This window comes from Oryctolagus cuniculus, chromosome 19, assembly GCF_964237555.1.
Source record: "Oryctolagus cuniculus chromosome 19, mOryCun1.1, whole genome shotgun sequence".
Classification (NCBI taxonomy): Eukaryota; Metazoa; Chordata; class Mammalia; order Lagomorpha; family Leporidae; genus Oryctolagus; species Oryctolagus cuniculus.
This window is the reverse complement of record NC_091450.1, coordinates 36801225-36827478: the sequence shown is the minus strand read 5'-3', so window position 1 is coordinate 36827478 and position 26254 is coordinate 36801225. Positions and strand designations below refer to the sequence as shown.

Below are 26254 nucleotides of genomic sequence, written 5' to 3'. Positions count from 1 at the left end.
TCACACCTGTGTGCACGGGGGAGCCTGGGGCTCTGCAGACCCCTCCCCTGGCCAGCTGGCTGTGATGGGCAGCTGGGAGGGTGGGCTGATCCTTGGGCAGTTAGAGCTCTGGGGGAGGGGCACGGGATTGTGGAGGCCGCATGCAGGGTCTGCTGCCCCCACCTGCCCTCCTGCCTCGCCTTCTTTCCTGTATTCCGTGGGGTGGGGGTAGGGGTGGGGCTATGGCCATGCTCCAGTTCCTTGTATCCGTGGGGGTGGGGCCGTGGCCGTGCTCCCCGTTCCTTGCAAGGGCCCTGCACCACCTCACGGTCTTGGTGAGGACGGCAGGGCAAGAGGCGGCGATTGGGCGGAGACCAGCACAGGAGCCGTTTGGTCCTCGTGGGGCCAGCGTCCCTACTCAGGTCCAAGGAAGGGCCTTGAGGGCTGGCCGGCCCCACAGCCCCAGCACCGCCCCCACCCCAGCTGTGGTGCCGCCAGTAGTGACGGGCGCACCAGTGGTAAATCCCCCAGCCTGCCCTGTGCTGGGGACAAGCAGGTGAAATTAAATCAAATTTCAGACGTTAAACCAACCAATTAAAAAGGCAATCGCACGGAAACATGCGTGCTTCCAGTCACTGCTGTTGACTGTGGTAATTAACGTGTGCGCGGAGGAGAGGGTGGGCCTAGCGGGGCAGCCAGCTCCAGGGTGGGCCCCGCCCCCACTCCCACCCCGGGCACGTCCCTGAAGACGAGGAGGCTGGACACTGGTCTGCGGGGTGGGGTGGAGGGGCGGAGCCCTGCCCAGGAGGCTTCTCAGGCCCTGAGTGGCTGGACAGACAAGGCCTGACCAGGAAGTCAGCAGAGCAAGGTGGGGACGTGGCCACTGCCGGGCCCCCAAGCCTGGCCAGCCCTGGCCGCACCCTCAGGGTGTCCTCTCCATCTTTTTCCCTGCCCGGGTCACCTTCCCCTCTTTCTGGGGCCAGGAGCTTGGAGCTGTGGGCTCAGGCCCAGCTGTGCCTCTGCCTGGCCACGTCCAAGTCAAAGCTGACCAGGTGGCATGGAGAATGCTCTGTTCCTTATCTTAACCCCAACCGTGGTACAGCAGGTCAAAGCCCAGGCCTGCAGTGCCAGCGTCCCATATGGGCGCCAGTTCCAGTCCCGGCTGCTCCACTTCCAGTCCAGCTCTCTGCTATGGCCTGGGGAAGCAGTGGAGGATGACCCAAGTGCTTGGGCCCTGCACCCACGTGGGAGACCCGGAAGGAGCTCCTGGCTTCGAGCTGGCTCAGTTCCAGCCGTTGTGGCCATGTGGGGAGTGAACCAGCGAATGGAAGAGCTCTCTGTCTACCTCTGTTTGTGACTCTTTCAGATAAATAAAAGCCAACCACGGGTGAGGTGTACCCTGCACGCTCCATCCTTACGATGACAGCTTTGTCTCCTGGCCAGCAGGGTCAGGGCCCGCTGGGCTGCCTCCCACGGCTCCCAAGGGTGGTGGTGGGACCCGGGACCCTCCACCCTGGGCCGCATGCGCCTCCCGGCCCAGGGGTATTGACAGGGCTCGGGAGAGCGCGAGGCAGCACTGCCCACAGCTCTGCTCAGGAAGTGGCACAGCCCAGCCGTGGGGAGTGAGGTGGGGCGAGCTCCCACCCACGGGAGCCCAGGGCCGAGACTGGGAGCCCAGGGATGGGCCTGAGGTCTGCCGGCAGCCGGGGGGGAAGGCGGGGTAGCGTCTGCAGCCCGAGCCTGTTTGCTTCCCTTCGGTGATTGTTGAAAAAACGGAGAATTGGGCGGGAGCCACCAGCAGCCTGAACTTTTTCTTATTAATGACGCTTATCTCTGCTCACACGGGGCTCGCTGGCGCGGACGCGGCGGTAAACAGGCGGCGGCCGGATGATGGATTGTGTGCTCCGTAACGAGCAGAGCAGCCGGCAGATGCCAGCGTGTGCTGTGCAAGGTGGCGATGCTGTGTGCACACAGTGCCGGCTCCCTCCACGTCCCCCGGGAGGGGCCGGGCCTGGGGGCGGGGAGGCCCAGCCTGGAGCCCGGGCTGAGCTGAGCGGAAGTGGGCTTGCTCTTGATGTAGTCCCGCCCTCCAGACTGGCCTGCCACCCCCTGCCAGGGCACTGTGGGATGGGCTCAGCCCCCGTCACCAAGACCCCAGAGCTCCTCCTGCCCTTGTGCCACGGGAGACCTGGAGACAGCCCTCACCAGGCGGCCCGTCTCTGAACCCCAGCAGCAGGCTGGCCGCTCACTAGTGCGGCTCCTGGACCTCCAGGCTGAGCCCCTGCGTCGTTGTGATCCAAGGGCCCAGCGCAGAACCCTGGCCTGAGGCCTGCTGGGAGCAGGGCCGGGCAGGAGACACCCAGGTGGCCGTGAGCCCTTCACGGGGACTCCCATAACGGCCCAGACCGGACAGAGGAGCTCCATCAAGGAAGCCTTGGTTTCCTTGGCAGATGCCAGGTAATGGTGAGGAGATTGTGTGGGGGCACGGCCATGCTGAGGCCTCAGAGGGAAACGGGGGCTGCCAGTGGGCGGTGGCAGGCACGCCGGCCCTGATTCAAAGCAGTGACAAACGTGGCTGGGTCGTGTCAGTGTCTGTAGGACTTGCAGTGAATGAAATGGGTCTTTAGCTGGAGCCTCCAGGAGCCGGCGTGGGGAGCAGGGCCTGACTGTGGACAGGGCGTGGGGAGCAGGGCCTGACTGTGGACAGGGCGTGGGGAGCAGGGCCTGACTGTGGACAGGGCGCGGGGAGCAGGGCCTGACTGTGGACAGGGCGTGGGGAGCAGGGCCTGACTGTGGGCAGGGCACGGGGAGCAGGGCCTGACTGTGGACAGGGCGTGGGGAGCAGGGCCTGACTGTGGACAGGGCGTGGGGAGCAGGGCCTGACTGTGGGCAGGGCGTGGGGAGCAGGGCCTGACTGTGGACAGGGCGTGGGGAGCAGGGCCTGACTAGGACAGGGAGCAGGGCCTGACTGTGGACAGGGCGTGGGGAGCAGGGCCTGACTGTGGACAGGGCGTGGGGAGCAGGGCCTGACTGTGGACAGGGCGTGGGGAGCAGGGCCTGACTGTGGGCAGGGCGTGGGGAGCAGGGCCTGACTGTGGGCAGGGCGTGGGGAGCAGGGCCTGACTAGGACAGGGAGCAGGGCCTGACTGTGGACAGGGCGTGGGGAGCAGGGCCTGACTGTGGACAGGGCGTGGAGAGCAGGGCCTGACTAGGACAGGGCGTGGGGAGCAGGGCCTGACTGTGGACAGGGCATGGGGAGCAGGGCCTGACTGTGGACAGGGCGCAGGGAGCAGGGCCTGACTGTGGACAGGGCATGGGGAGCAGGGCCTGACTGTGGACAGGCCGTGGGGAGCAGGGCCTGACTGTGGACAGGGAGCAGGGCCTGACTGTGGACAGGGCGTGGGGAGCAGGGCCTGACTGTGGACAGGGCGTGGGGAGCAGGGCCTGACTGTGGACAGGGCGTGGGGAGCAGGGCCTGACTGTGGACAGGGAGCAGGGCCTGACTGTGGACAGGGCGTGGGGAGCAGGGCCTGACTGTGGACAGGGAGCAGGGCCTGACTGTGGACAGGGCGTGGGGAGCAGGGCCTGACTGTGGACAGGGAGCAGGGCCTGACTGTGGACAGGGCGCGGGGAGCAGGGCCTGACTGTGGACAGGGCGCGGGGAGCAGGGCCTGACTGTGGACAGGGCGTGGGGAGCAGGGCCTGACTGTGGACAGGCCGTGGGGAGCAGGGCCTGACTGTGGACAGGGCGTGGGGAGCAGGGCCTGACTGTGGACAGGGCGTGGGGAGCAGGGCCTGACTGTGGACAGGGCGTGGGGAGCAGGGCCTGACTGTGGACAGGGCGTGGGGAGCAGGGCCTGACTGTGGACAGGGCGTGGGGAGCAGGGCCTGACTGTGGACAGGGCGTGGGGAGCAGGGCCTGACTGTGGACAGGGAGCAGGGCCTGACTGTGGACAGGGCGTGGGGAGCAGGGCCTGACTGTGGACAGGGCGTGGGGAGCAGGGCCTGACTGTGGACAGGGCGTGGGGAGCAGGGCCTGACTGTGGACAGGGCGTGGGGAGCAGGGCCTGACTGTGGACAGGGCGTGGGGAGTAGGGCCTGACTGTGGACAGGGCGTGGGGAGCAGGGCCTGACTGTGGACAGGCCGTGGGGAGCAGGGCCTGACTGTGGACAGGGCATGGGGAGCAGGGCCTGACTATGGACAGGGAGCAGGGCCTGACTAGGACAGGGCGTGGGGAGCAGGGCCTGACTGTGGACAGGGCGTGGGGAGCAGGGCCTGACTAGGACAGGGAGCAGGGCCTGACTGTGGACAGGGCGTGGGGAGCAGGGCCTGACTATGGACAGGGCGTGGGGAGCAGGGCCTGACTGTGGACAGGGCGTGGGGAGCAGGGCCTGACTGTGGACAGGGAGCAGGGCCTGACTGTGGACAGGGCGTGGGGAGCAGGGCCTGACTGTGGACAGGGCATGGGGAGCAGGGCCTGACTGTGGACAGGGAGCAGGGCCTGACTGTGGACAGGGCATGGGGAGCAGGGCCTGACTGTGGACAGGGCGTGGGGAGCAGGGCCTGACTGTGGACAGGGCGTGGGGAGTAGGGCCTGACTGTGGACAGGGCGTGGGGAGCAGGGCCTGACTGTGGACAGGCCGTGGGGAGCAGGGCCTGACTGTGGACAGGGCATGGGGAGCAGGGCCTGACTATGGACAGGGAGCAGGGCCTGACTAGGACAGGGCGTGGGGAGCAGGGCCTGACTGTGGACAGGGCGTGGGGAGCAGGGCCTGACTAGGACAGGGAGCAGGGCCTGACTGTGGACAGGGCGTGGGGAGCAGGGCCTGACTATGGACAGGGCGTGGGGAGCAGGGCCTGACTGTGGACAGGGCGTGGGGAGCAGGGCCTGACTGTGGACAGGGAGCAGGGCCTGACTGTGGACAGGGCGTGGGGAGCAGGGCCTGACTGTGGACAGGGCGTGGGGAGCAGGGCCTGACTAGGACAGGGAGCAGGGCCTGACTGTGGACAGGGCATGGGGAGCAGGGCCTGACTGTGGACAGGGCGTGGGGAGCAGGGCCTGACTGTGGACAGGGCGTGGGGAGCAGGGCCTGACTGTGGACAGGGCGTGGGGAGCAGGGCCTGACTGTGGACAGGGCGTGGGGAGCAGGGCCTGACTGTGGACAGGGTGTGGGGAGCAGGGCCTGACTGTGGACAGGGTGTGGGGAGCAGGGCCAGGCGCGGGGAGCGTGCAGGCTGGGACAGGACGTGGGGAGCACGCGGCCTGACCGTGGGAGCCGGGCCTGCGAGTGTGTGGCGGGCACAGCCTCACTCCTGTGGGAGCAGAGGAAGTGACTGGCAGGCGGGATCCTGAGCTCGGAGGAAGCGGAGCTTAGAGACTGGCTGGTCCTCTGCCCCGTGTGCGTGTCTCGGGGACAACCCTCGGGGTGTGGCCCCAGCCGCCTCCAGGCGCTGTGGGTTTGAGGTGGAGGGGCCGGGCAGGCGGGCTGGGCAGAGCCAGTGCCCTTCCGCGGGACAGGGGCCGCCGCCTGGGCCCCGAGCTGGTCGGGGTGATGCCTCTGTGCCGTCAGGGGCCAGGCCCTGGCTCCAGTCCAGCCAGAAGGCAGCCGCAGAGCCAGTGGCTCCTGGGATTTGCCTGGGAGGTCTCGCCTGCGCTCCACGCCCACCCGCTGCCTTCTCCTGCCTCTCGTGTGGGGCCGGGCTGCCGTCCCGTGCCCATCCCCCACTCTGCTTGTGGGCTTCCCTGGCTCACGGCTGGCGGCCGTCCTCGGGAGTCTCACACAGGCGCTGCTCAGACAACACTGGGCCGAGACGGTCACACTGGTGCCAGGGATGCTGTGAGAGTCCACGTACGGTGCCCGTGGAGGGGGCGGATGTGGAAACCTCACCGCTGCCATGAAGGTGCGGGGGGGGGGGGGGTGAGGGCCTGGCGGAGTCCTCAGGAGGGGGTCCATGCCCTGAGAGACCCTCCCCTCCCTCCTGAGGCCACAGACAGGTCTCCCTCCCGGCACACCAGGTCTGCTGGAACTTGGTCGTGGACCCCCGCCTGCTGACTCCTGAGAAACACATTCTGTAGTCTGCAGAACGGGGGGGTGGGGGAGGAACAGGACCGGGGACGAGCTGCCCAGCTCCCAGAGCCGCCCCCCGGCAGTCCCAGCCCCCACCCCCGCCGTCCCGGTCAGCCCCTGGGCCATAGCTGCCTGTACTTACAGGGAGCTCAGAGGCCTGGCAGGCACGCGCTGAGCTGCGAAAGCAGCCTCCGGCAGCGAACGGCCCCGTGAATAAATGCGCCTGGCGATGGCAGAGCTGGCAGGCACTGCGCGGTGAGGGACCGTGGTGGCGCCTTCAGAGGCCTGGGCAGGAGGCATTGTTTATTAACCCGGCAGACTCCTGGAGTCGGACTGCACGGCTGGCTCCGGCTCGCTTTCCAGCAGAGCCCACCTGCCAGGCACGAGGTGGGGCTCACAGGTGGGCCTCGGCTGTCTGCTGTCACCAGGCCTGGAGAGGGCAGGCCTGGGGGGAGGCCAGCTCCTTCTGCACTTGGTCTTGGAGTTGTGGACGGAAGACTGGGCCTCCCTGGCAGGGGGAGCAGAGGACCTGGCAGGGGAGTGCGGGTGTGCGGGACAGAAGTCAGTGATTGTGTGCTGTGGGGGCTCACATACCGCACGGGAACGTGGGGCGGCGTGTGGTTGCCGTCGTCTGCTGTGTCGTCCCCACGCCGCACCAGGACCAGGCGTGTGTGTGTGTGGTGAGTGACTGAGGGGCTGTCACTGGTGTCCTGCCCACCAGGCCTCTCTGCTCTCCTCCCTTCAAGGAGGGGCAGTGTGTCCCAGGCTGCCTGCGTGGTGCTGAGGTCCCCGTCCAGGCAGGGAGGGCCCTAGAAGAAGGGGCCAGTCTGCAGGAGGCTGGGACCCCCCCACACCTGCCCACCCAATCCCACGGGTCCTAGGGGCTTCCCCGGGGCCCTCCTCGTGCACTGGCAGCCCGGCCTGAGTGCTCGGCGCAGCGCTGGGCAGGCCCTGGCCAGCTGCAGCTCGCGGCTGCTCCTTCCCTGGTGGGCACAGCCCCTCGGCTCCAGCTCGGCCGTGGAGCAGGGGGCCAGTCCTCGGCGGCGCGGCGTGACTGAGTGTGGTGATTACTTCCCGCCGCAGTCCCGCACGGAGCCGCTATTAGATTCCCCTTCTCCTTCCACTGCTCTTCGAAACAAACCCCTGGGGCTGTTGGACTCTAGACCGTTCACTTTAATTAGCTTTTAAATCACATGGTGTCGCCGGCTGTGGGGAGCGGAGACTCGCATGGTGTCGCCCCGCGGGGCCTGGGGAGCTCGCTGCCAGCCTCTGAGGCTGCCTGGTGCCAAGTCTCGTGGTGGCAGAGAAACTGGACGAGACGAGCCCACGCCAGCCCAGTGCACCAGACTCGGTCACTGCATCCCCCTGCTGGCCCTTGAGCGTGGGCAGCTACCCCCACCCCCGAGAGCGGCTGAGAGGGGGCCAGGGCCCCTGCATGGGGTCAGTGCCGTTGGCACAACTCCCTGACCATGCGTGGGGTACGCCCAGCCCCAACGTGCCTGCTCCCTGACTTGGCACAGGCACCAGGAGAAGCCGTGGGCGGCGGGGAGGCCACGCCTCTTCAGCCACCCCTGAGCCCCGTCCTCCCGCTCTGCCCCTGCGAGCCTGGCCCGGCCCATTAACTCCCTGGCCGTCTTCTCTACTCCCGGGTCCCCGGCATGGTCAGCTCCCCGGCACGTGCGGGCTGTGTCCTGGGGTCTGGGCCTAGAACCAGGCAGGAACAGAGACACCTGTTGCAGAAGGAGCGCTGGGCATTGTGGATGTGGCCCCACCATGTCTGCACCCTCCCGGCTGGTGTGGGTGGGCCTCTGCAGCTTCGTCAGCCAGCCCTGACCCGAGCACCTGTGTCCTCTGGCACTGCCGGCCATGGGCATTAGTGGTGGCGCAGTGGCTACAGCTGTTGCGTGCTGAGAACTCACCGTGTGCCGCACGGCTGCCTCGTCTGGGGTCTGTGTTGGAGAAGCCGGGGCCAGTTCGTTCCCCTGCCTTGGGGCACCTGAGCAGGGCCTTCTTCTTCCACACCCCCTGGCTTGTGTGGGTGGCCGGCTCCTCCCAGCTTCTCTGTGGGCTCAGGGCCGGTACCCACCCCCCATCTCCTCCGCCTCCCCCGGGGTCTGCCCCTCACCCTCTTCAGCCCTCGCCGCCCCACGGTGCTGGAGACCCTGTCTCACAAGGCCAGATGGGGGCGACACAGGCCCTCCCAGCTCCGTCCTGCTCACAGGCACACACACACTGCTTCCACATGGGCCGGGCAGGTTTGCCCCACCCGTGCCTGTGTCTTAGAAGTGAGCACATACTGCGTCCGCAGACCCGGGCCCAGGGCGTGTAGCGGGTGCTTCGAGTGTCCCCTGTTGTCCCCGCCCTGCAGACCGGGGTTTGCGGTGCCCAGCGTGCAGGCTGCAGTGCTTCCCGTGTCACCCAGGGTCTGGGATCTTTCCTACTCCAGGTGGGCTCTGTGCACCACTGCGGCTCTGGTCACAGGCGGGGGGCAGCCTGTCTGGGCACACCCTCCCCAGACCCCACCTGGCGAGGCTGCCGGAGGGCTGGTGCCCACGGTGGACAGTCCAGACCCCGAGTGCCACCTCCACATCAGACAGGGCCACCCAGGTAACATGGCCAGAGCACCAGTACTGGACGGGCAGCCGCCTCTGGACTTCTGTTAAAGCCAGAGTCGGCCCTGTGGGGCCGGGGCAGGCCCGTGAGGAGGACGTCCCTGGGTGGTGAACTTGACACCGCACCGAAGGACACTTCTGTGGTCAGAGCTGCCTGGCATGGGGGATCCCAGGGGAGCCCAGGGTGGCTTTGCCCAGGAGAGCCTCGGCCAGTCCTGCTGCCCGCACGGGCCTTCCTGGGGGAGGGGTCTGCCCCGGCCGCCGCCTAGCGGCAGCACCCACACCCAGAACAGAGTCCGGAGGGACAGGCACCTTGTGGAATGTTCGGAAATTGCATTTTCCCCTTTGTGGCCCTCAAGCCGCTGGACAATTAACCGCCGCTTTCCTAAGCAGAGTGGGGCTGCTGCTCCCTGGGCAGTCTGCCTGGGTCCCGAGGCCAGCAGCTGCGCGCAGGCTCTGCTTGTGTGAGAGGGGCACACACTCCTGTCTGTGCCACGGGTGCACGCTGGGCCGCCGCCAGCTGCAGGGGTGGGGGGCGAGGGCCGAGTGTGGGTGGGGCCCCAGCCATGCTGTGTGGGCCTGAGGGGCGCCAGCCAGCACCCCGGGGGGGTCCTGCCCACCTGGGCAGCTCCTTCTGTGTCCACAGCAGGGCCGCCCCTGGGGCCCAGGTGCAGCAGAGTGCCCTGAGGCGGGTGGAGCACTGGGGGCGTGAGCAGGCCCGCTGGTGAGTGGGTGAAAAACCGCACCAGGGCCTCACGTGGGCAGTCAGCTGCCGTGAGCACCGTGCCGCCACACAAGCAGAAGCCAGGCGCCGTCGGGGAACGCGTGCGACACGCGCACAGTGTTCGGCCCGGGCCCCTGTGGCTGTGGGCCTGTGTGTGCCCCGTATTCCAAGTGACTGTTCTGGCCCTGATCCTAACCATGCCGCACAGGGAACACAGCCCCAGAACAGGGCTGTCCCCATGGTGCAGGCAGCAGCTCCCCAACCCCTTTCCAGCCTGCACGCACCAGGGCCCCCCCAGGCATGGTGTCCTATCTCCAGGCCAGCGGCGGGGTTGGACCTGGCATCGACCACTCGCTTGTCAGCATCTGACCCCTGAGCCCTGCTTGGGCCGCGGCAGGCATGGGCAGCGCCCAGGGGCAGGGCAGGGAGAGGATGGCGCCCACCTGGAGACCAGGTTTGTGTGTAGAGTGAGGCACAGACCCACCCAGGAGCCCCTGGCCGTCACTGGTCACTGCAGAGAGCCTGACCCCAGCCCTTCTGGGGTGGTGGCCTGGGGGCTGCTCCCACAAGCCCTCGGGCTGGGAGCTGGTGGTGCCTGGCTGAGCAGGGAGCAGGGAGCTCACACCTCCGTACCTCGCCGGGCCCCGCTGGGCAGGCATCATGGCTGATGCCGGAGGGGCAGGGCCGAGCAGCTGGGCCAGGGGCTGCACTGTGGATGTGAGAACAGAGGGGGCGGTGTGAAGCTGAGGTTCTGGGGTCAGGTGACCTGGGCAGGACCCATGGCCACAGGCATTTCCCTTGCCAGGTGCACGGGGTGCTGCGGGGAGAGGTCCATGGGCTCCTGGACACTGCAGAGGCCCCGTGAGAGCAGAGCCGAGCTGGACAGCCCTCTGTGGGGCTCACCACGTTCCCCTGGCCCACTGGAGCCACAAGGTGGCCTGCCACGGGCCCCAGCAGGCAGACTCCTCCAGCAGTCCCCCACAGCTGACAGGCCAACACCCACTGGACAGCGGGGGCGGAGGGGCTGTGAGGGTCCAGGCCCACAGTGTGTTCTGAAATGTGTGTTGTAGTGGCTGTGCAGGGAGAACAGAGCCGTCAGCAGGATGCGGGGTGTCCACTTCCAGGGTGAGGGAGGTCCCGGGATGCCAGTCAGGCCCTGACAGGCCCTGAGAGGTGTGGCCGCTCCTGCGGGCCGAGGGCTGCAGGGTGCAGCACTTGCTCCGGCTCCCGTGGCCGGGCGTGGTCTGCGTGGCTCACCTTCTTCAGGCAGTGGCTTCCTGGTCCCACGTCACCTCAGGGCTGGGCACTCGGCCACTCGCCCGTTCTGTGGGTAACTCCTTTGGCCCATGTTCCATGCAGTGCTGCCCGTGGGGGCACACCCGCCTGTCCCCCACCCTGCTGGAATGGACCGTCACCCAGCAACACCCAGGGCCACAGCGCGGGTGGCCCTGCTGCCAGGAGCGTGGCGGGGGAGTGCAGAGGGGGAGCTGCGGCCCTCTTCCATAGCACCAGGCCCCAGGGCGACGCCCACCCTGCCTGCCGTGCAGAGCTGGGGAGGCCCAGCACAGCCTTGTGGCCTGAGCGAGGGGAGAGGGCTTCGAGCCGGCACCCGGCCGGGGCTCCTGTGTGCCACAGCCTTGTGGACGGGAGCCAGAGAGGCGTGGAGCGCGTCCTCTCAGCGGCACGCTCGTTCTCGCGAGTGGAGCTGCCTGTCTGGCTGTGAGCCAGGTGAGCGAGGTGTCCAGGAGAGTCCACTGAGGCCAGGCCCTGCCTCACAGGGGCTGCAGACCGGCTGGGAGTAGCGGGCCACCCACCCCAGTAGGCCCAGCTGCGACCAGCACCTGCCCTCCGTCCCACGGGGTCTTGGAGCAGTTTGGCTGCCGCAGGCTCTGTCCCCAGTGGAGTCTGCTGTACTGGCTTGGTTGGTTTCCTTCCGCGCGTGCCCCTGATGGTGCCGTGACCGTGGCTGGCTCCCCACCTCCTGCCATGTGTGTCCCTGATGGTGCCGTGACCGTGGCTGGCTCCCCACCTCCTGCCACGTGTGTCCCCAATGTGGTGCCGTGACCGTGACTGGCTCCCCACCTCCTGCCACGTGTGTCCCCAATGTGGTGCTGTGACCGTGGCTGGCTCCCCACTTCCTGCCACGCGTGTCCCCCAGTGGTGGTGCCGTGACCATAGCTGGCTCCCCAGTGGTAGTGCTGTGACCGTGGCTGGCTCCCCACTTCCTGCCACGGGTGTCCCCTGATGGTGATGCCGTGGCTGGCTCCCTGCTTCCTCTTGTGTGCCCTGGTGGTGGTGCCGTGACCGTAGCTGGCTGACTGACCCATATGTGTCTCGTTCCTGGTGGCAGCCCTGTAGAGCGGGCTTTGGTGCCCTGTGTGCAAAGGAGGACAGAGCCTGGGACACAGGCTGAGACTGGACCTGGCCCGTGTGCCTAGGTGGATGAGGTCAGATGTGGCCTTTGTGCAGTGTGGGCATCTGGGGGCAGCCCTTGGGAGGCGGGCAGGGTCGCAGGCTCCCCCTGCCTTGGGGAAAAGGCCTCAGCACCCCTTCCTGTGCCAGCCCCGACCCTGGTCCCTGCAGGGCTCTGGGAGCTCCTGAGGCAGCCGCTCTAAACGCTGGCCAGTCGGCCCCAGGCCTCAGTCCGTCAGGAGCTCCCTGGGTTCCCCCAACACACACACACACATACACGCCAACAGAGCGGAGGCTGCTGGCCCTGCCCGGCGGGAGCACTGGCCACACACACACCACATACACACACACGGTGCCGGCGGGAGCACTGGCCAGGTCTGGGCAGAGCCGTGGTTTGCGCGGGCTATGCCCTTGGGCAATCTGCAGGCCTGTGGCCACCAAGATGGTTCAGGGACCACGTGGGGCCCCGGGACTGGCACCTGTCGGAACGCCTCTCACTTGCGGCACAGCCGCTGTTTCCCAGCCTCCCTCAGCCCTGGGTGCTCAGCCCTGGCTCGGGAGAACCCTCCTCCCATTGCCTCAATGAGCAGAATTTCGGAGGCTGGAGACCGAGGGGAGAGGGCCAGGCCGATGGTCCCCGTGGCACTGCTGGCCACGCTGGGCGTGGGAGGTGGCGTGCCCCACCCACAGCTCTCAGTCCTCGGCTGAGCGGGGCCAGGTCTCCTCCCCAGTCTTTGTTGTTGACTCCTTCATATTAGGAAGAAAAAATCTCCCAGTGGGAGCCATGCACTTTGGCAATGAGATGTTTTAATTGTATCTTAAAATAGCATTGCAATAAAGAACATGAAACTGTGACTAACCAATTGTAGTTAAGGAAGCCCTCAGCACAGTGAGAGCCCTGCCAGCTAAGATCTGCTGGCCCTGGGGCTGCGCTGGGCGCCCCGAGTGAGGGGTGACAGTGCAGGACACCGGGGTCACCCCCGCCAGCCCCAGAGGAACCCTTTGCCGAGGTTGGGAGGCAGGAGGGCCAGGGCTGTCCTGTTGGGTGGACACGGAAGGCGCCGTCATCCCGCAGGTTCCAGTGAGGCGGCCCCTACCCGGGGAGCTCAGGGCTCCCTCGAGGCTCCGTGTACGCTCAGGACACGGGGTGGGCAGTCCTGGAGCCGCCTTCATTGTTGACACCATGCAGACCGGGGCCCAGCCCCAGACGTATGAGAATGCCAAGGCTCACGGCGGCTAGCCGGGGAGGAAGCCCTGAGCCGGCGTCCTGGGCCAGAGGCTGCGCCTGGGCCCAGGGCCGTCCAGCCCTCTGAGAGCCGCCCCCCTGCAGGCCGATCCTGCGGGTCTCTGCGGGACCTAGGCAGGGGCGGGCAGAGGGCCGAGGGCTGCACCGGGGGCTGCATGCTGAGGGCGGCTAAGGGCTGTGCGGAGGCCAGCAGGCCCGTCCTGTGCAGGGCCAAGGCTGCACCCTGGCGCAGGCAGGGCGGCCACGTTGTGCTGTCCGGCCAGGAGTGCGCAAGGAGCGCTTCGCAGGGAACATGGTGTCCAGGGCCCGTAACACAGGCCCCGTGACGGCCGCGGGCTGGAGTCCGGTGTGAGACGCGCGGTGTGGCTCGGTGCCACTTCTCTCTCGCTGATCACCGCACGTCAGTGCAGAGCTGGGCTGCAGCTAACAAAGCCGTTGTGAGTAATTAGTGTCAGAAACACAGATCTACAAAGCCATAAACTCACAGCTTGGTGATAGTACCAAGTACTAATTAAAGAAGAAGAAAGAGAATTCCCTTTCATGATCGGATTCCCAGCCCTGCCAGAGAGGAGAGACGGCAACTTCCAGAGGAAGCGGCGCCCGAGGGCTGAGCGGGTGCTTAGCTGGGGGGGGGGGGGGGGCGCGGCAGAGACCTGGGGACGCAGGAAGCGCCCGCGCCAGCAGGGTCCTGAGGCTGGCTCCCTTGTCCCGCGCCGGGGAGCTCGAGTGGGTCCCGGGACAGTCCCAGCCAGGCACGAGGTGGACACGCAGGGCAGAGCCACGTGCCAGCTGAGGGTCCCGGCACACAGCTGAGCCCCCTCTTCCTGGCGGTCGGCAAGGCCGCGCGGGGACCCTGTTGCCGACAGGCCTCTGCTCCCGGCCGGCACTGGCGTCCGCACCCATCCCCGGGAGGCGTCGCCGTGAGCCCAGCTCCCCAGGCCTCGCTGCCGCCAGGGCCCCGCTGCTCCGTCTGCTCAGAAATCCAGACAGAAGGTTCTAGATGCGCAGCAGCACACGGCTACCCCAGGCACCTCCTCGACACAGCCCCAGGCGTCACGTGGGCGAGGCAGAGCCCGGCCGCGCATCCCGCCCGCCAGGCCGTCACGGGACCAGCCGTAGTGCGCCTTCCCCGGGGCTGCTGTGCCCGCACCAGGTGCCCCCGGCCCAGCAGGGCCTCAGAGCCAGCCCTGCCACCCAGGCAGTGCCTCCCCCAGAGGCCGGGTTAGTGGAGCCTCCGGGGGCTGCCCTGGGGGACTGCCGCGTGGTCCAGCACGCTCGTGCCCATGACCACCGCACCCTGCCCTGACAGCACCCGGCTCCCCAGAGTGCACAGCACTCATCTGGCCTTTGTGCCCTCTCGCTAATGGCTCACTGAGGTCAGCACAGGTCTCTGCCACTTCCTGCTCCGTGTTCAGCGTGGGAACTGTGTACTGTGGGTGTCCGGCAACCTGGGCGGAAGGTGGAGGCACATCACGGGCTGGACCGTGGGCTCCAGAGGCGCGCTCTGTCCGAGTCCAAGCCCCTGCCCCCTAGGTGCTGGGGACAAGGACAGCAGCAGGACGTTCACCCCGTGGTCAGCTGTCGGCTGTCCCTTTGTTCAGCTGCGACGCACTGGGGTTGTGCAGCGATCACTGGTTCATCCCAGAACATGTCCGTCGTCCTCAGCCCGCCCTCCCCGGCTGGCCCCGGCACCCCACGTTCCGGACGTTTCAGAGGGGAGCTTCATCACCCAGCCGTGTGGCGCGACAGGTGATGTTCGGTGGGACGGACAGACTCCTCCTTACTCATCCATTGGCCCGTGCTGGCCCCGGAGCTGCCCACTGATGGACTGAGCCGCTTGTGTGTGGTGTTTCGGGGAAGCTGCTGGCACGTGTGCTCTGGGCCAGGCTCTGTGACGGCTCTGTGTCCCGTGCCAAGCTTGCCAAGGCCCCGCCGGGTGGTGTCCGCCACTCCCCAGTGACGGCCACCCTGGTGGCTGTGGGGCAGGCCTCCCGGAGTGCAGATGCAGCCGTGAGGGGGGTATGGGTGGCTCCAGGACCCCCGGGGCGGGGGTGAGGTTGTGAGCCCATGGCCCAGGCCCACGTGCGCCCTGTGTGTCGCCAGGCCATGTTTCAGTGACCACTCAGCTCACGTCCCTGTGCGTGTCCTTGTCTCTGGCTGAACACCTTGGAGTGGTTACGTGGCCACGTGGCAGGTGCGCGTTTGCCTTTTCAAGAACCGGCCACGCTCTTTTCCGGGGCACTCGTGCCCATCAGCAGTGTGCGAGCTGCTGCCGTGACCAGCCTCCCGGGCCTCGGCCGCCACGGGGTGGGGTCTGCATCCCCGGGACAGCCCGGGCCACTTTGTTCCATTCTGGGCGCCGTCTGAGATGCTTTGTCGATTCTGGGTGTGGGGCCTCGGTCGGATCTGGGGCTTGTCTGTCGCCGTCCGCGCCCTGACACAGGGAGTGCAGACATTTGTAATGCTGATCAAGGCTAGCTTACCAGTCTGTTCTTAAAAAAAAAAAAAAATGTGTATTTATTTGGAAGTTAGAGTTACACAGAGAGAGAGAGGGGGAGAGAGACAGGTCTTCCATCTACCGGTTCACTCCCCAATTGGCCACAACAGCCGGAGGTGGGCCGATCAGAGGCAGGAGCTTCCTCTGGGTCTCCCATGCAGGTGCAGGGGCCCAAGCACTGGGCCATCTTCTACTGCTTTCCCAGGCCACAGCAGAGAGCTGGATTGGAAGTGGAGCAGCCGGGACTCGAACCAGCGCCCATACAGGATGCCGGCACTGCAGGTGGCAGCTTTACCCGCTACCCCACAGCGCTGGCCCCAACCAATCTGTTCTTTTATTGAGGCCACCTCTCCTGTCACCTCACCCAGGGTCACGAAGACCCTCGCCCTCGCTTCCCCGGCTCTGGAGCTGCTCTGTTAGTCTGTCTGGGATCCGTGTGAGGTCACGATCTCTGGGACCAGTGTGGGGGTTTCTGTTTTTTGGCACGTGGAGACTAGACGACCCTTGGGACCAGCATGGCACAGTGGGTAAAGCCGGCATCCTGTGTGGGCACCAGTGCGAGTCCCGGCTGCTCTACTTCCAAGCCAGCTCCCTGCTGTGGCCTGGGGAAGCAGTGGAGGATGGCCAAGTCCTTGGGCCCCTGCACCGCGTGGGAGACCCGGAGGAGGCTCCTGGCTCCTGGCCCAGCCCCACTGTGTGGCCACCTGGGGAGTGACCCAGTGGTCCCATCTCCGCCTCTCTGCTGCTGTGCCTTTCAGTAAACAAATCCTTAAGAACAGGCGAGGACCCTCTTCCTCCTCTGAGCACCTCTGCCCCTCTCTCACAGGGGGCGTCGGTGCCACGGCTCTCCGTGGGCTCCCGTGGCCCCGCCCCAGCTGCGGCAGGACCACATTGCCGTCTTCCTCTCCTGCTGCGGTGTCGCCGTTGTTGGAGCAGCGGCTCTGTGGATCTCTGTGCCCCTGGCAGGTAGGCGGAGCCTCCCATGTTCACAGGGACAGGGCACCCCAGCTCTGCAGGGTGTGTTGGGGAGACCTGGTGTTCACGGTGCTGGCTCTGCCCGCCCCAGCATCAGTGTCCTGTCGTGGGAGTGCAGGCGCCAGCCCCCGGGCCTCACCCTGGCGCCCTGGCTGTGGGGAGTGCAGGGAGGGCCGTGGGCTCGCGGCTGTGTGCTCTGCAGCCTTGCTGGGCCCGGGGGAGTGTGCTGGCTTGGCTGGGACTCCTTGGGTTCTCCGCGAGACGCCGATGGGTGTGTTCCAGTGCCAGCCACCTGCTCTCGCTTCCCTTCTTCCCGCGCCTCGCAGACCTCCGCCCCCACCCAGCCCTGCCATACCTCCCGGCCCAGGGCGCCGAGGGCTGTGCCGCCCGCTCTGCGGAGGACTTTGTGGAGGTGGCACCGTGGGTGTGCCTGTGGCCGAGGCTGCTGCCGGCTGGGTGGGCATGGGGCCTCCCTTCACACCAGACTGTGGGGTCCCCCTCACGTGGGGCTGTGGGGTCTCCCTCATGTGGGGCTGTGGGGTCCCTCCGGCATAGGGCTGTAGGGTCTCCCTCACGTGGGCTGTGGGGCCCCCCCTCTCTGGGGTCCCCCTCATGTCAGGCTGTGGGGTCCCCCGCTGTGGGGTCTGCCCTTGCATGGGCTGTGAGGTCTCCTCTCTGTGGGGTCCCCCCTGGCATGGGGCTGTGGGGTCCCCGCTTGGTCACCGTGAGGCCCTGTTGATGTCACTGACACGAGCTGCTCCGGCTCCGTGACCGAGTTCACCAGGAGTCACCACGCAAGTTGAGGGGCATTCAAAGAGTTGGTGGAAATGGCATTCAAAGATGTTTATTTTGGTGCAAAAAGGTTCTTTGAATAACTTTTTTCGTAATACACATTTTCCAAGAGTTTTGCTCTTGGTTTTTGTCGTCCTGCCTCTGTGTGGGGAACCTCAGCAACCCTGCCCTTGGGGAGATTCAGAACTCCCCCCCCCCGTGGTGACCCCTGGTGGACGCGGGGCCGGCCATTCTCCATGGTGACCCTGGTGACCCCTGGTGGGCGCAGGCCAGCCGTGCCCCGTGGTGACCCCTGGTGGGCGCGGGGCCGGCCATTCCCTGTGGTGACCCCTGGTGGACACGGGGCCGGCCGTGCCCCATGGTGACCTTGGTGACCCCTGGAGGACGTGGGGCCGGCCGTGCCCCGTGGTGACCCTGGTGACCCCGGAGGACCCGGCCGTGCCCCGTGGTGACCCTGGTGACCCCTGGTGGGTTTCACTGTCTGAGGAACTGGGCTGTGGAGGTCACTGCAGTTGCTCGCCCTGCTCCCGGGGCTGGGGTCTGGGTCGCTGCCCCTCCTAGAGGGCACAGGCTTTCTCTTCTCTGAGTCGCGGTCACTGCAGCCAGGTGTGAGTGGCTGTGCCAGTCTCGCTCTCTGTCGTCTGCCTCCCTGGCTCTAACGCCGGCTCGTGTTGGCGGGAGCTGAGGGCCTCGCCGGAGGCCCTGCCAGTCTGCCCCGGCGCCTGCCTTGGCAACACCCACAGATGCTGGCACCTTGAGTTTCATTAGGCTTTCATTACCGACTTCACGGACACACGCACACACACACACACACACACACACACGTGGGTTCTTCCAAATATGTTACTTAGTTTCTAAATAGTTTACAAATTTCGGGAAGTCTGTTACGGATTTCTAGTTTAATGGCGTTGTGGTCAGAGGCGCAGCGCTGTGATGCGCTGAGACGTGAGGGCCCGGTGTGTGGCGGCGCCCAGCCTCCCGTGGTCCCGGCCGAGCCTCCCTCTTCCCGCTCCCCATTGGTTGGCGTCGCTGGCTGTCGTCATGGTCTCTCTGTTCCCTCTTGCCTTTGCCCCAGCGTTTGCCCTGTGCGTAAATGCATTCCCTTCCCGCAGTCTTTGCTCAGGAACTGCTCAGGCTGGCGCGTGCCTTCCTGTGGGTGGACGTCTTCCGGCCTCGCTCTTCCGTGGGCCGTGCCTTCACGTCTGCAGCGCGCTGCTTCCCCCACACCCATGGTCAGCCGGCGACCTCTGCCTTGGCCCGGGCCTTTAGACCGTTTACGTGTAAGTGACCAGGCAGTGTTCATGGCTGGCCTGTGCTTGTCCCCTTGCTCTGCTCTCCTGCCGCGAGGGCCATCTCCCCCACCCTCTCCCACTCCCATTCCCGCATGTCCCTGCTGCCCGCGAGGGCCATCTCCCCCCCCCCACATGTCCTCACTGCCCGCGAGGGCCGTCTCCCCCCTCCCGCATGTCCCTGCTGCCCGCGAGGGCCGTCTCCCCCCTCCCACATGTCCTTACTGCCCGCGAGGGCCGTCTCCCCCCCCCACATGTCCTTACTGCCCGCGAGGGCCGTCTCCCCCCACCACATGTCCTTACTGCCCGCGAGGGCCGTCTCCCCCCCCCACATGTCCTTACTGCCCACGAGGGCCGTCTCCCCCCTCCCACATGTCCTTACTGCCCGCGAGGGCCGTCTCCCCCCACCACATGTCCTTACTGCCCGCGAGGGCCGTCTCCCCCCACCACATGTCCTTACTGCCCGCGAGGGCCGTCTCCCCCTCCCACATGTCCTTACTGCCCACGAGGGCCGTCTCCCCCCTCCCACACGTCCTTACTGCCCGCGAGGGCCGTCTCCCCCCTCCCACATGTCCTTACTGCCCACGAGGGCCGTCTCCCCCCTCCCACATGTCCTTACTGCCCACGAGGGCCGTCTCCCCCCTCCCACACGTCCTTACTGCCCGCGAGGGCCGTCTCCCCCCCCCACATGTCCTTACTGCCCGCGAGGGCCGTCTCCCCCCCCCACATGTCCTTACTGCCCACGAGGGCCGTCTCCCCCCTCCCACACGTCCTTACTGCCCACGAGGGCCGTCTCCCCCCTCCCACACGTCCTTACTGCCCGCGAGGGCCGTCTCCCCCTGCTGCCCACGAGGGCCGTCTCTCCCCTGCTGCCCACGAGGGCCGTCTCCCCCCCCCCCACATGTCCTTACTGCCCGCGAGGGCCGTCTCCCCCCTCCCACATGTCCTTACTGCCCGCGAGGGCCGTCTCCCCCTCCCACACGTCCTTACTGCCCGTAAGGAATGGTCCCCTGTTTTCCTGTCTCAAGGCCAGCTCTCCCACTTCTGCTCCAGGCAGCTGCAGATGGGACCTGTCAGATCTCTGCTTCCTGAGGTCTCCCTGTGTGGGTCTGGGTCGCCTGCTCCCCCCACGCTGCCTGCCGCCTCCCACTGCCTCCTCATTCCCTGTCTCCTGGGGGGTGTCTGCTGTCCTCCCTTGAGTCCCCTGCAGGTTTTCCCTCGCTGTTTCTCTGGGGGGGGGTGCACGTCCATCCGCTGGCCCACCCCCAGGTACCCTCAGCGGCAGGGCTAAGACCATCCCCACGCCAGGGACCAGCAGCTCAGCCAGGTCTCCCAGGTGGGCGCAGGCGCCTGAACAGGCAGCCGGATCGGATGGAGCCCCTGGGATGGGAACCAGTGCTCCCACGCCGGTGCTGCCGTGGGCGAGCAGTGCGTAGCCCACTGCTCTGACTGCTTTTACGAGATTTTGCTGTCGGGGCCGGCACTGTGGTGCAGAGGGTTAAGCTGGTGTCTGCAGTGCCGGTTCCAGTCCCGGCTGCTCCACTCCTGAGCCAGCTCTCTGCCAGTGCGCCTGGGAAAGCAGTGGAGGATGGCCCAAGTGCTTGGCCCCTGCACCCACAGGGACATGGAGGAGGCTGGCTCATCCCTGGCTGCTGAGGCCCTCTGGGCAGTGAACCAGCGGGTGAAGACCCCTCTGTAGCTCTGCTTTGGAATGGTCCTACCGGTGCTCCTCACCCCGAGCTGCGTGGCCAGGGGTGCTCTGCAGGCTTCTTCCCTGTTTGCCTTTGGTCTGTCCTCCCCCACATATCATTCCTGGCGCTGGACAGCAGGAGCCCAGGAGGCTCAGTGGCTCTGCTGGGGGTCTCTGGAGGGCTGCAGTCATCGCGAGTGTCCACTCATGGCTGCCTGTGGGCCACGGCCCTCACGGAGGCTGGATGGACAGCCTCCGTCCCCCACTCAGCGAGCAGCCGCGTCTTGACATCTCCCTCGGAGCTCAGAACACCCGAGAGCGACAGCAGGGCAGACGTCACGGCTGTGACGTGGCTAGAAGACCCCACCCCCCGCCGTGTTTGTGCAGCAGCCGTCAGTCACATGGGGGCAGGGCTGGCGTGGCGTCTGCCCACGAGGGGGCCACCTCAGAAGTGACACCAGCCTGCGCTCACCCTTCCTGCAAGGACGCCAGGCACGTGGGACAGGCACTTGCGTGGACCCACGGCCTCGACGTGCGTCTCCCGTTCATCCTCGCTCCGTTTTGGGTGGGGTCTGTGGGAGGCTCGTTCTGCCCTGTCTCAAGGAAGATCCCTCCCGGTGCTGTGCCGCGGGGCAGGTGAGGACACGCACGGTCTGCCCTGTGTGAGCGCCGGACGCTGGCACCTGGGGGTGGGGGCTCTTATGCTCGTGCTCTGACCGGTTCTCCCATGGCCAGGCTTCTGGGTACACTCGCCTCCACCCTCCAGGGCCGTCAGGGGGCTCACCCCTCTCCCTCCCCCCCCAACCCACCCCCTTCCTTCCCTCACGTCTGGTGACCACCACGCCGGTACCACCTGCTACATCCTGTGTTCTCGGCTGCTTGTGACAGCAGGGAGTCTGTCCCTGGGCTCTGTCATGGCCAGAGCGTGCCCAGTGCATCCAGGGTCACGGGCCCTCCAGGCAGGCCCCACAAGCATCCACTCCAGGGCAGGAGCCGAGTGCCGGGAGCCTCAGAGCTCACAAGAGGAACAGCCAGGGCTTGGGCCATCGGCGTCAGGGTCCCCCCTCAATCCCTGGTGCCCCGTTGCATGTCGGGGGTCCCGCCTCACTCCCTAGCGTGTGTCTGGCTGGACGGTCAGCAGGAAAGGCAGCTCCTCTCGTTCCTGCACTGGACTTGGAGCCAGCGGTGGGGGTGGTGTGCGGCCCCTTTTACCCACGCAGTGGCTGGGGTCCCCGGAGGAGGAGGACTCGCCCAGGCGCCCCCAGAGCACCGGCGCCCAGGCCAAGGCGAGGCTGTGCTGGGCTCTCCCTCCCCTCGGCAGACAGCACGCGAGGCTGAGGCAGGCTGCTGGTCCTGCCTGCTCACGCGTGGCTCTGTGTGCTGTGTGCCCACCCGAGCACTGGCGCCAAGCCCAGGGCCTCCCCCGGCCTCTGGCCTGCCACACCCTGCTCCACATCCCTGCCTGCGTGGGGGCTGAGACCGGCTGCGTGCGGCTGCAGGGACAGCTGCGTGCGGCTCAGGGAGGGAGCGGCACAGATAGAATAATAATGGTAATAATTGACAGTTTCAGATGCGCCTGGGAGGTGGGGGCTGGCCGTGCCCCCTGCAGGCCGCCGTGCAGGGACGGGCTGGAACACACTGCACCACGGGCAGGGGTGCTATTTTCCCCGTACTGGACACACACCGTTGCCAGCTTCCGCCCTGGACAGGCGTGGCCTCTGCAGCCGCACGGAGCTCACTGGTTCCAGGTCTTTGGCGAGTTGGCGGCTTCCTTCCTTTTCATTGCCTTGCTGTGCCAGCCAGGGCTCCTGGTGCTGGTAGGAGCGGAGAGACAGACACCCTTACCCTGCCCGGGCCAGTCTCCTGCAGGCGCCCGCAGCTGGGGCTGCCGCCCGGGTCCCCGCCCTCCGAGAGCCTTCTGCACGATGGTGTTGGTGCTGTGTCCCCCAGCGGGTTGACCTGCTGGGTCCGAGCTGGACCTCACACCCCGAGCCGTCCCGGTTGTATGGGGGGCCTCTCTGAGGGTGGGGCTGACCCGCGTTCCTGGCGGGGACCAGGGATCGGTCGTTGCCTGGCTGTGTGTTCTGTAAAACCGTCCGGACTGCAGAGTGCTTGAGATTTTGGGTGTGACATCGGCTTCTTTTGGGGCTTTGGCTGGTTCTGTTTGTTCGTGTTTTTCAAGGAATCTGCCAACGGCGCGTTGAGCACAGGTCACGGCTCCGGGACTCTGTCCGTCCCACGAGGACCCGCGGTTTCCACGGCCGTTAGACAAAGAGGCTCGGGCGCAGTTCCGGTCTGCAGTGTCACTCTCGGGCATCCTGCCTCAGTGCCGGGGGGGTCCCCCCAGCCCTGCAGTGCCCTCACACGGCCCCCCCCAGCCCTGCAGTGCCCTCACACGGCCCCTCCCCAGCCCTGCAGTGCCCTCACACGGCCCCTCCCCAGCCCTGCAGTGCCCTCACACGCCCCCTCCCCAGCCCTGCAGTGCCCTCACACGTCCCCCCCCAGCCCTGCAGTGCCCTCACACGCCCCCCCCAGCCCTGCAGTGCCCTCCCACGTCCCCTCCCCAGCCCTGAAGTGCCCTCACACGTCCCCCCCAGCCCTGCAGTGCCCTCACACGCCCCCCCCAGCCCTGCAGTGCCCTTACACGGCCCCTCCCCCAGCCCTGCAGTGCCCTCACACGGCCCCTCCCCCAGCCCTGCAGTGCCCTCACACGGCCCCCCCCAGCCCTGCAGTGCCCTCACACGCCCCCCCAGCCCTGCAGTGCCCTCACACGCCCCCCCCAGCCCTGCAGTGCCCTCACACGGCCCCTCCCCCAGGTTACAGTGTTCACATCCACTCCGTTCTGTGGCCCCGTGGTCCCCCCCGCTGCCATGCGTCCGTGCGTTTCAGGAGTTTCCGTGTCCCCCAGCCAAGCACAGCTGCCGTCCTGACCCACTCGGCTCGGCTCCTCGGGTTCCAGGCTCCGGCCCGGAGTCAGCTCCGGCACTGCCACTCCGGACTGCCAGCACGTGGCGATGGTGTGCTCGGGCTTCCTGGGCGTTCATCGCTTGGCGTGTCTTCACTCTGCTGTGGGGTCCCCAGGCTGCACTGGGGATGAGCTGTGGATGGCTCCCCCTCCGCGAGGGGCTCTTGGGCCCTTCAGGAGCGGGGCGGGGGGGGGGGTGCAGAGGGTGTCACCTGGGGGCAGCGTCAGCCCCTTGGCCACACGAGCACCATGAAGCACCCGCCGTCTGCATCAGCTGGGACCGTGCCACGCACAGCTTGTGGACTCCCTGGTGGAACCATGGGTGCCGGGCGTGGGCTCGGTGTATCCTGTCCAGTGGCCTCACAGCAGAGCTGGGAGAGGAGCCAGCACCTGCCTGACCACTGTCACTGCTGTCGGGGCGGAGGGGGAGTGGACGCCACGCGGCTGCCCGCCCCGCCACGCTGAGGGGGCAGGAGGACAGACCACAGGCAGCCCCTCGCCAACAGCCCCAATCACGGTGACGAGCGAGGTGCCTGGGGCCCAGGTGGCGCGTGAGCACAGTGGGTCGGCGACCTCACTCAGCCCGCACTGGGCGCCGCTGCCACAGCGCCCGGGCAGAGCAAGGGGCTGGGGCGTGGCTGAGCCTGCAGGGCCTGCCAGGCTCCCGGGCTGCCTTTGTGGGGTCTGACAGGACCACGGCACCCACGGCCTGCACACAGCACGGAGTGCCCGGCCAGCGGGGTGTGGCCCCCATGGGGGCAGCAGGGCTGACAGCCCAGGGCCCCAGGACCACAACCAGGGCCACGTGGTTCCCTGCGCTGCCTGCCCGCGTCCCCCCTCCCCAAGCACTGCCTCAGCGTCGGCCCGCTGACATTTAGGGGAAAACATTCAGAGTCAAGAGCAGGAGGCATAAACGGAAGGATTTTCTTGGGAAAAGGTCAGAGCGGTTTCCCTTCTTGTTGTTTAGAACGGCTTGTGCTGCCTGTGACAAGGCCAAGCGTGCTGATGGCAGGGGCCGTGTGCAGAAGCCGACAAGGCAGGTGCGCCTTGGCTGCCCCGGCCCCCACAGGTCCCCGGGCAGGAGTAGCCTTGTTAAAAAATGCACTCTCACGCCACAGCGCATGGCCCCTGCAGCCGACCCACGCCTCCAGGGCACGGCTCAACAGGCCCTGCAGCAGACCCACGCCTCCCCAGGGCACAGCTCACAGGCCCTGTGGCCGACCCACGCCTCCCCAGGGCACTGCTCACACGGGCCCTGCGGCCGACCCACGCCTCCCCAGGGCACGGCTCACTCAGGCGGGGGTCGCTGTCTGTTGGCCGGGCCCATCCCTCTTCCTGGCAGAGCCCTTTAGCCGTGGTGGCCGCACCCACCCTTGGTGGGGACAAAGCACAGTGCTGGGGACTTTGCCCTGGGAGCCTCAGCGGCAGGACCACGGGGTCACGGGGCGACTGCCGAGTGCCACGCACCTGCTGGGCCTGGGCCTGCAGTCCCCCGTGCCCGCCGGCCCGGGCTCTGGCCTCACCACAGCCCCTGGGGTGAGTGACGGTCACTGCGTGTGACAGCAGCGTGCACACAAGCCCACGGGCCGTTCTGCTGGCCTGACTCGTGGAGTCCTTCACAGGAGAGCTGCTGCAAGTGGGGGACAGGGCCCCCAGCACCTGGGGGCTTGGGGGGTCAGCCAGAGGCTCTCCCAGTCAAACCTGCCTGAGCAGGGTGGCCCTGGCTCTCCGTGGGCCACACCCCTCCATGGGACAGCCAGTGTGGGCCCAGGTGGTCCTCCCCGCACTGGGCTGTCCCAGCCAGCCCTAGCGTCCCCGCTCTGAAGGGCTCCCCCCAAGCCCAGCCTCAGTCTCCCATTCATACCTGAGGGGTCCTGCTCCGGGCCCTGCTGTCCCAGCCGGGACCTCGCCCCAGGGCAGGAGGGTGGTGTGCGCATAAGGAAGGGGTGGGGGGTCTGCATCCAGCGAGAGATGGAGGCTGAGGCCGAGAGTAGTCCTCAGTGCCCAGCAGAGGAGACTGTGGGCGGGGGACGGGGTTGGCAGACAGGGCCGCCCGGCAGGAGAGGCAGACGGGACTCCAGGGCAGCCCCTCCCCGCGCAGAGCTGGGCCCCGAGGGAGGGCCGCGCCCAGCCACCCCCTGTGCTCCTGTGTCCCGCAGGCCACGGGCCCCTCGGGCTCCCAGATGCAGCTGCTGGAGACGGAGTTCTCGCGCTCCGTGCCGGAGCTCATCGAGCTGCACCTGGCGCAGCAGGACAGCATCCCCGCCTTCCTCAGCTCCCTGACCCTCGAGCTCTTCAGCCGCCAGACCGTGGCGTAGCCGGCTCTGCCCGGCCGTGTCCAGGCCTGGGGCGCCGGCGCTGTCCAGGACGGCCGCGCTCGCCGCCCCAGCCACCTCCCCCGCATCCTGCCTGTCTGCCCCGAGGACCCCACAGGACCCCACACCGCTCGGAACCCGGGCGCCCCCAGAGCCGGCCCCACCCCCACCTACGGAATAAAGTTTTGTTCTCCAGCCACCTCCGCCTCCTCGCCGTGCGTCTCAGGCCCAGGGCACCCGGGAGGACAGGGCGAGCGGTCAGCACAGTCCTGTCCCGGTCCTTGCCCCCGACATGCACACAGACCCCAGCCACGTGGGGGACTCGGCCGTCCCTGGGCCCTTGGTCTCCTCGAGGCTCCGGCTCCAGGTGCACCTGCCTGCTCCTGCAGTGCCCGGTGACGGGGCGTCCCTGTCCCTGGAAGAGGCAGGGCGGGGCCCAGCCGCTGTCCCCCACAATGCCCCTCGCATGACCCTGTGCTCTGGTGTCCTCCCCCTGCACCTGCAGGGGGGAAGGAGGAGGTGTCGGGAGGCGGGCGTGGGACGTGCAGGCAGGCCCTGAGCATGCGCCAACGCCCGCGGCTTCTCACGCCACTGCTGGCCACTTCCCAGGGCTGCAGCAGCTCCCCCGGCCCGGGAGGGCAGCGCCACCTCCCCCACAGCGTCCCACCCAGGGTGGCCAACGCCGACCC

At 67.4% G+C, this 26254-nt stretch overlaps 1 protein-coding gene across 4 annotated transcripts in view; it reads left to right on the top strand.

Annotated features, from left to right (window-relative positions):
• Positions 1 to 25764, top strand: part of MAD1L1 (mitotic arrest deficient 1 like 1) — a 280453-nt gene extending 254689 nt beyond the window's left edge. For 2 of the 4 annotated variants that reach the window (XM_070064278.1, XM_070064280.1), the window contains exons 18-20: positions 16366 to 16505; positions 18419 to 18586; positions 25410 to 25764. In XM_070064278.1, coding sequence (XP_069920379.1) covers positions 16366 to 16505; positions 18419 to 18575 — 297 coding nt within the window. In that variant the 3' untranslated portion in view covers positions 18576 to 18586; positions 25410 to 25764. The remainder of the gene's footprint in view (positions 1 to 16365; positions 16506 to 18418; positions 18587 to 25409) is intronic. The other 2 variants (XM_070064279.1, XM_070064281.1) reach the window with 1 other exon arrangement.
• Positions 25765 to 26254: the final 490 nt, after the last annotated feature.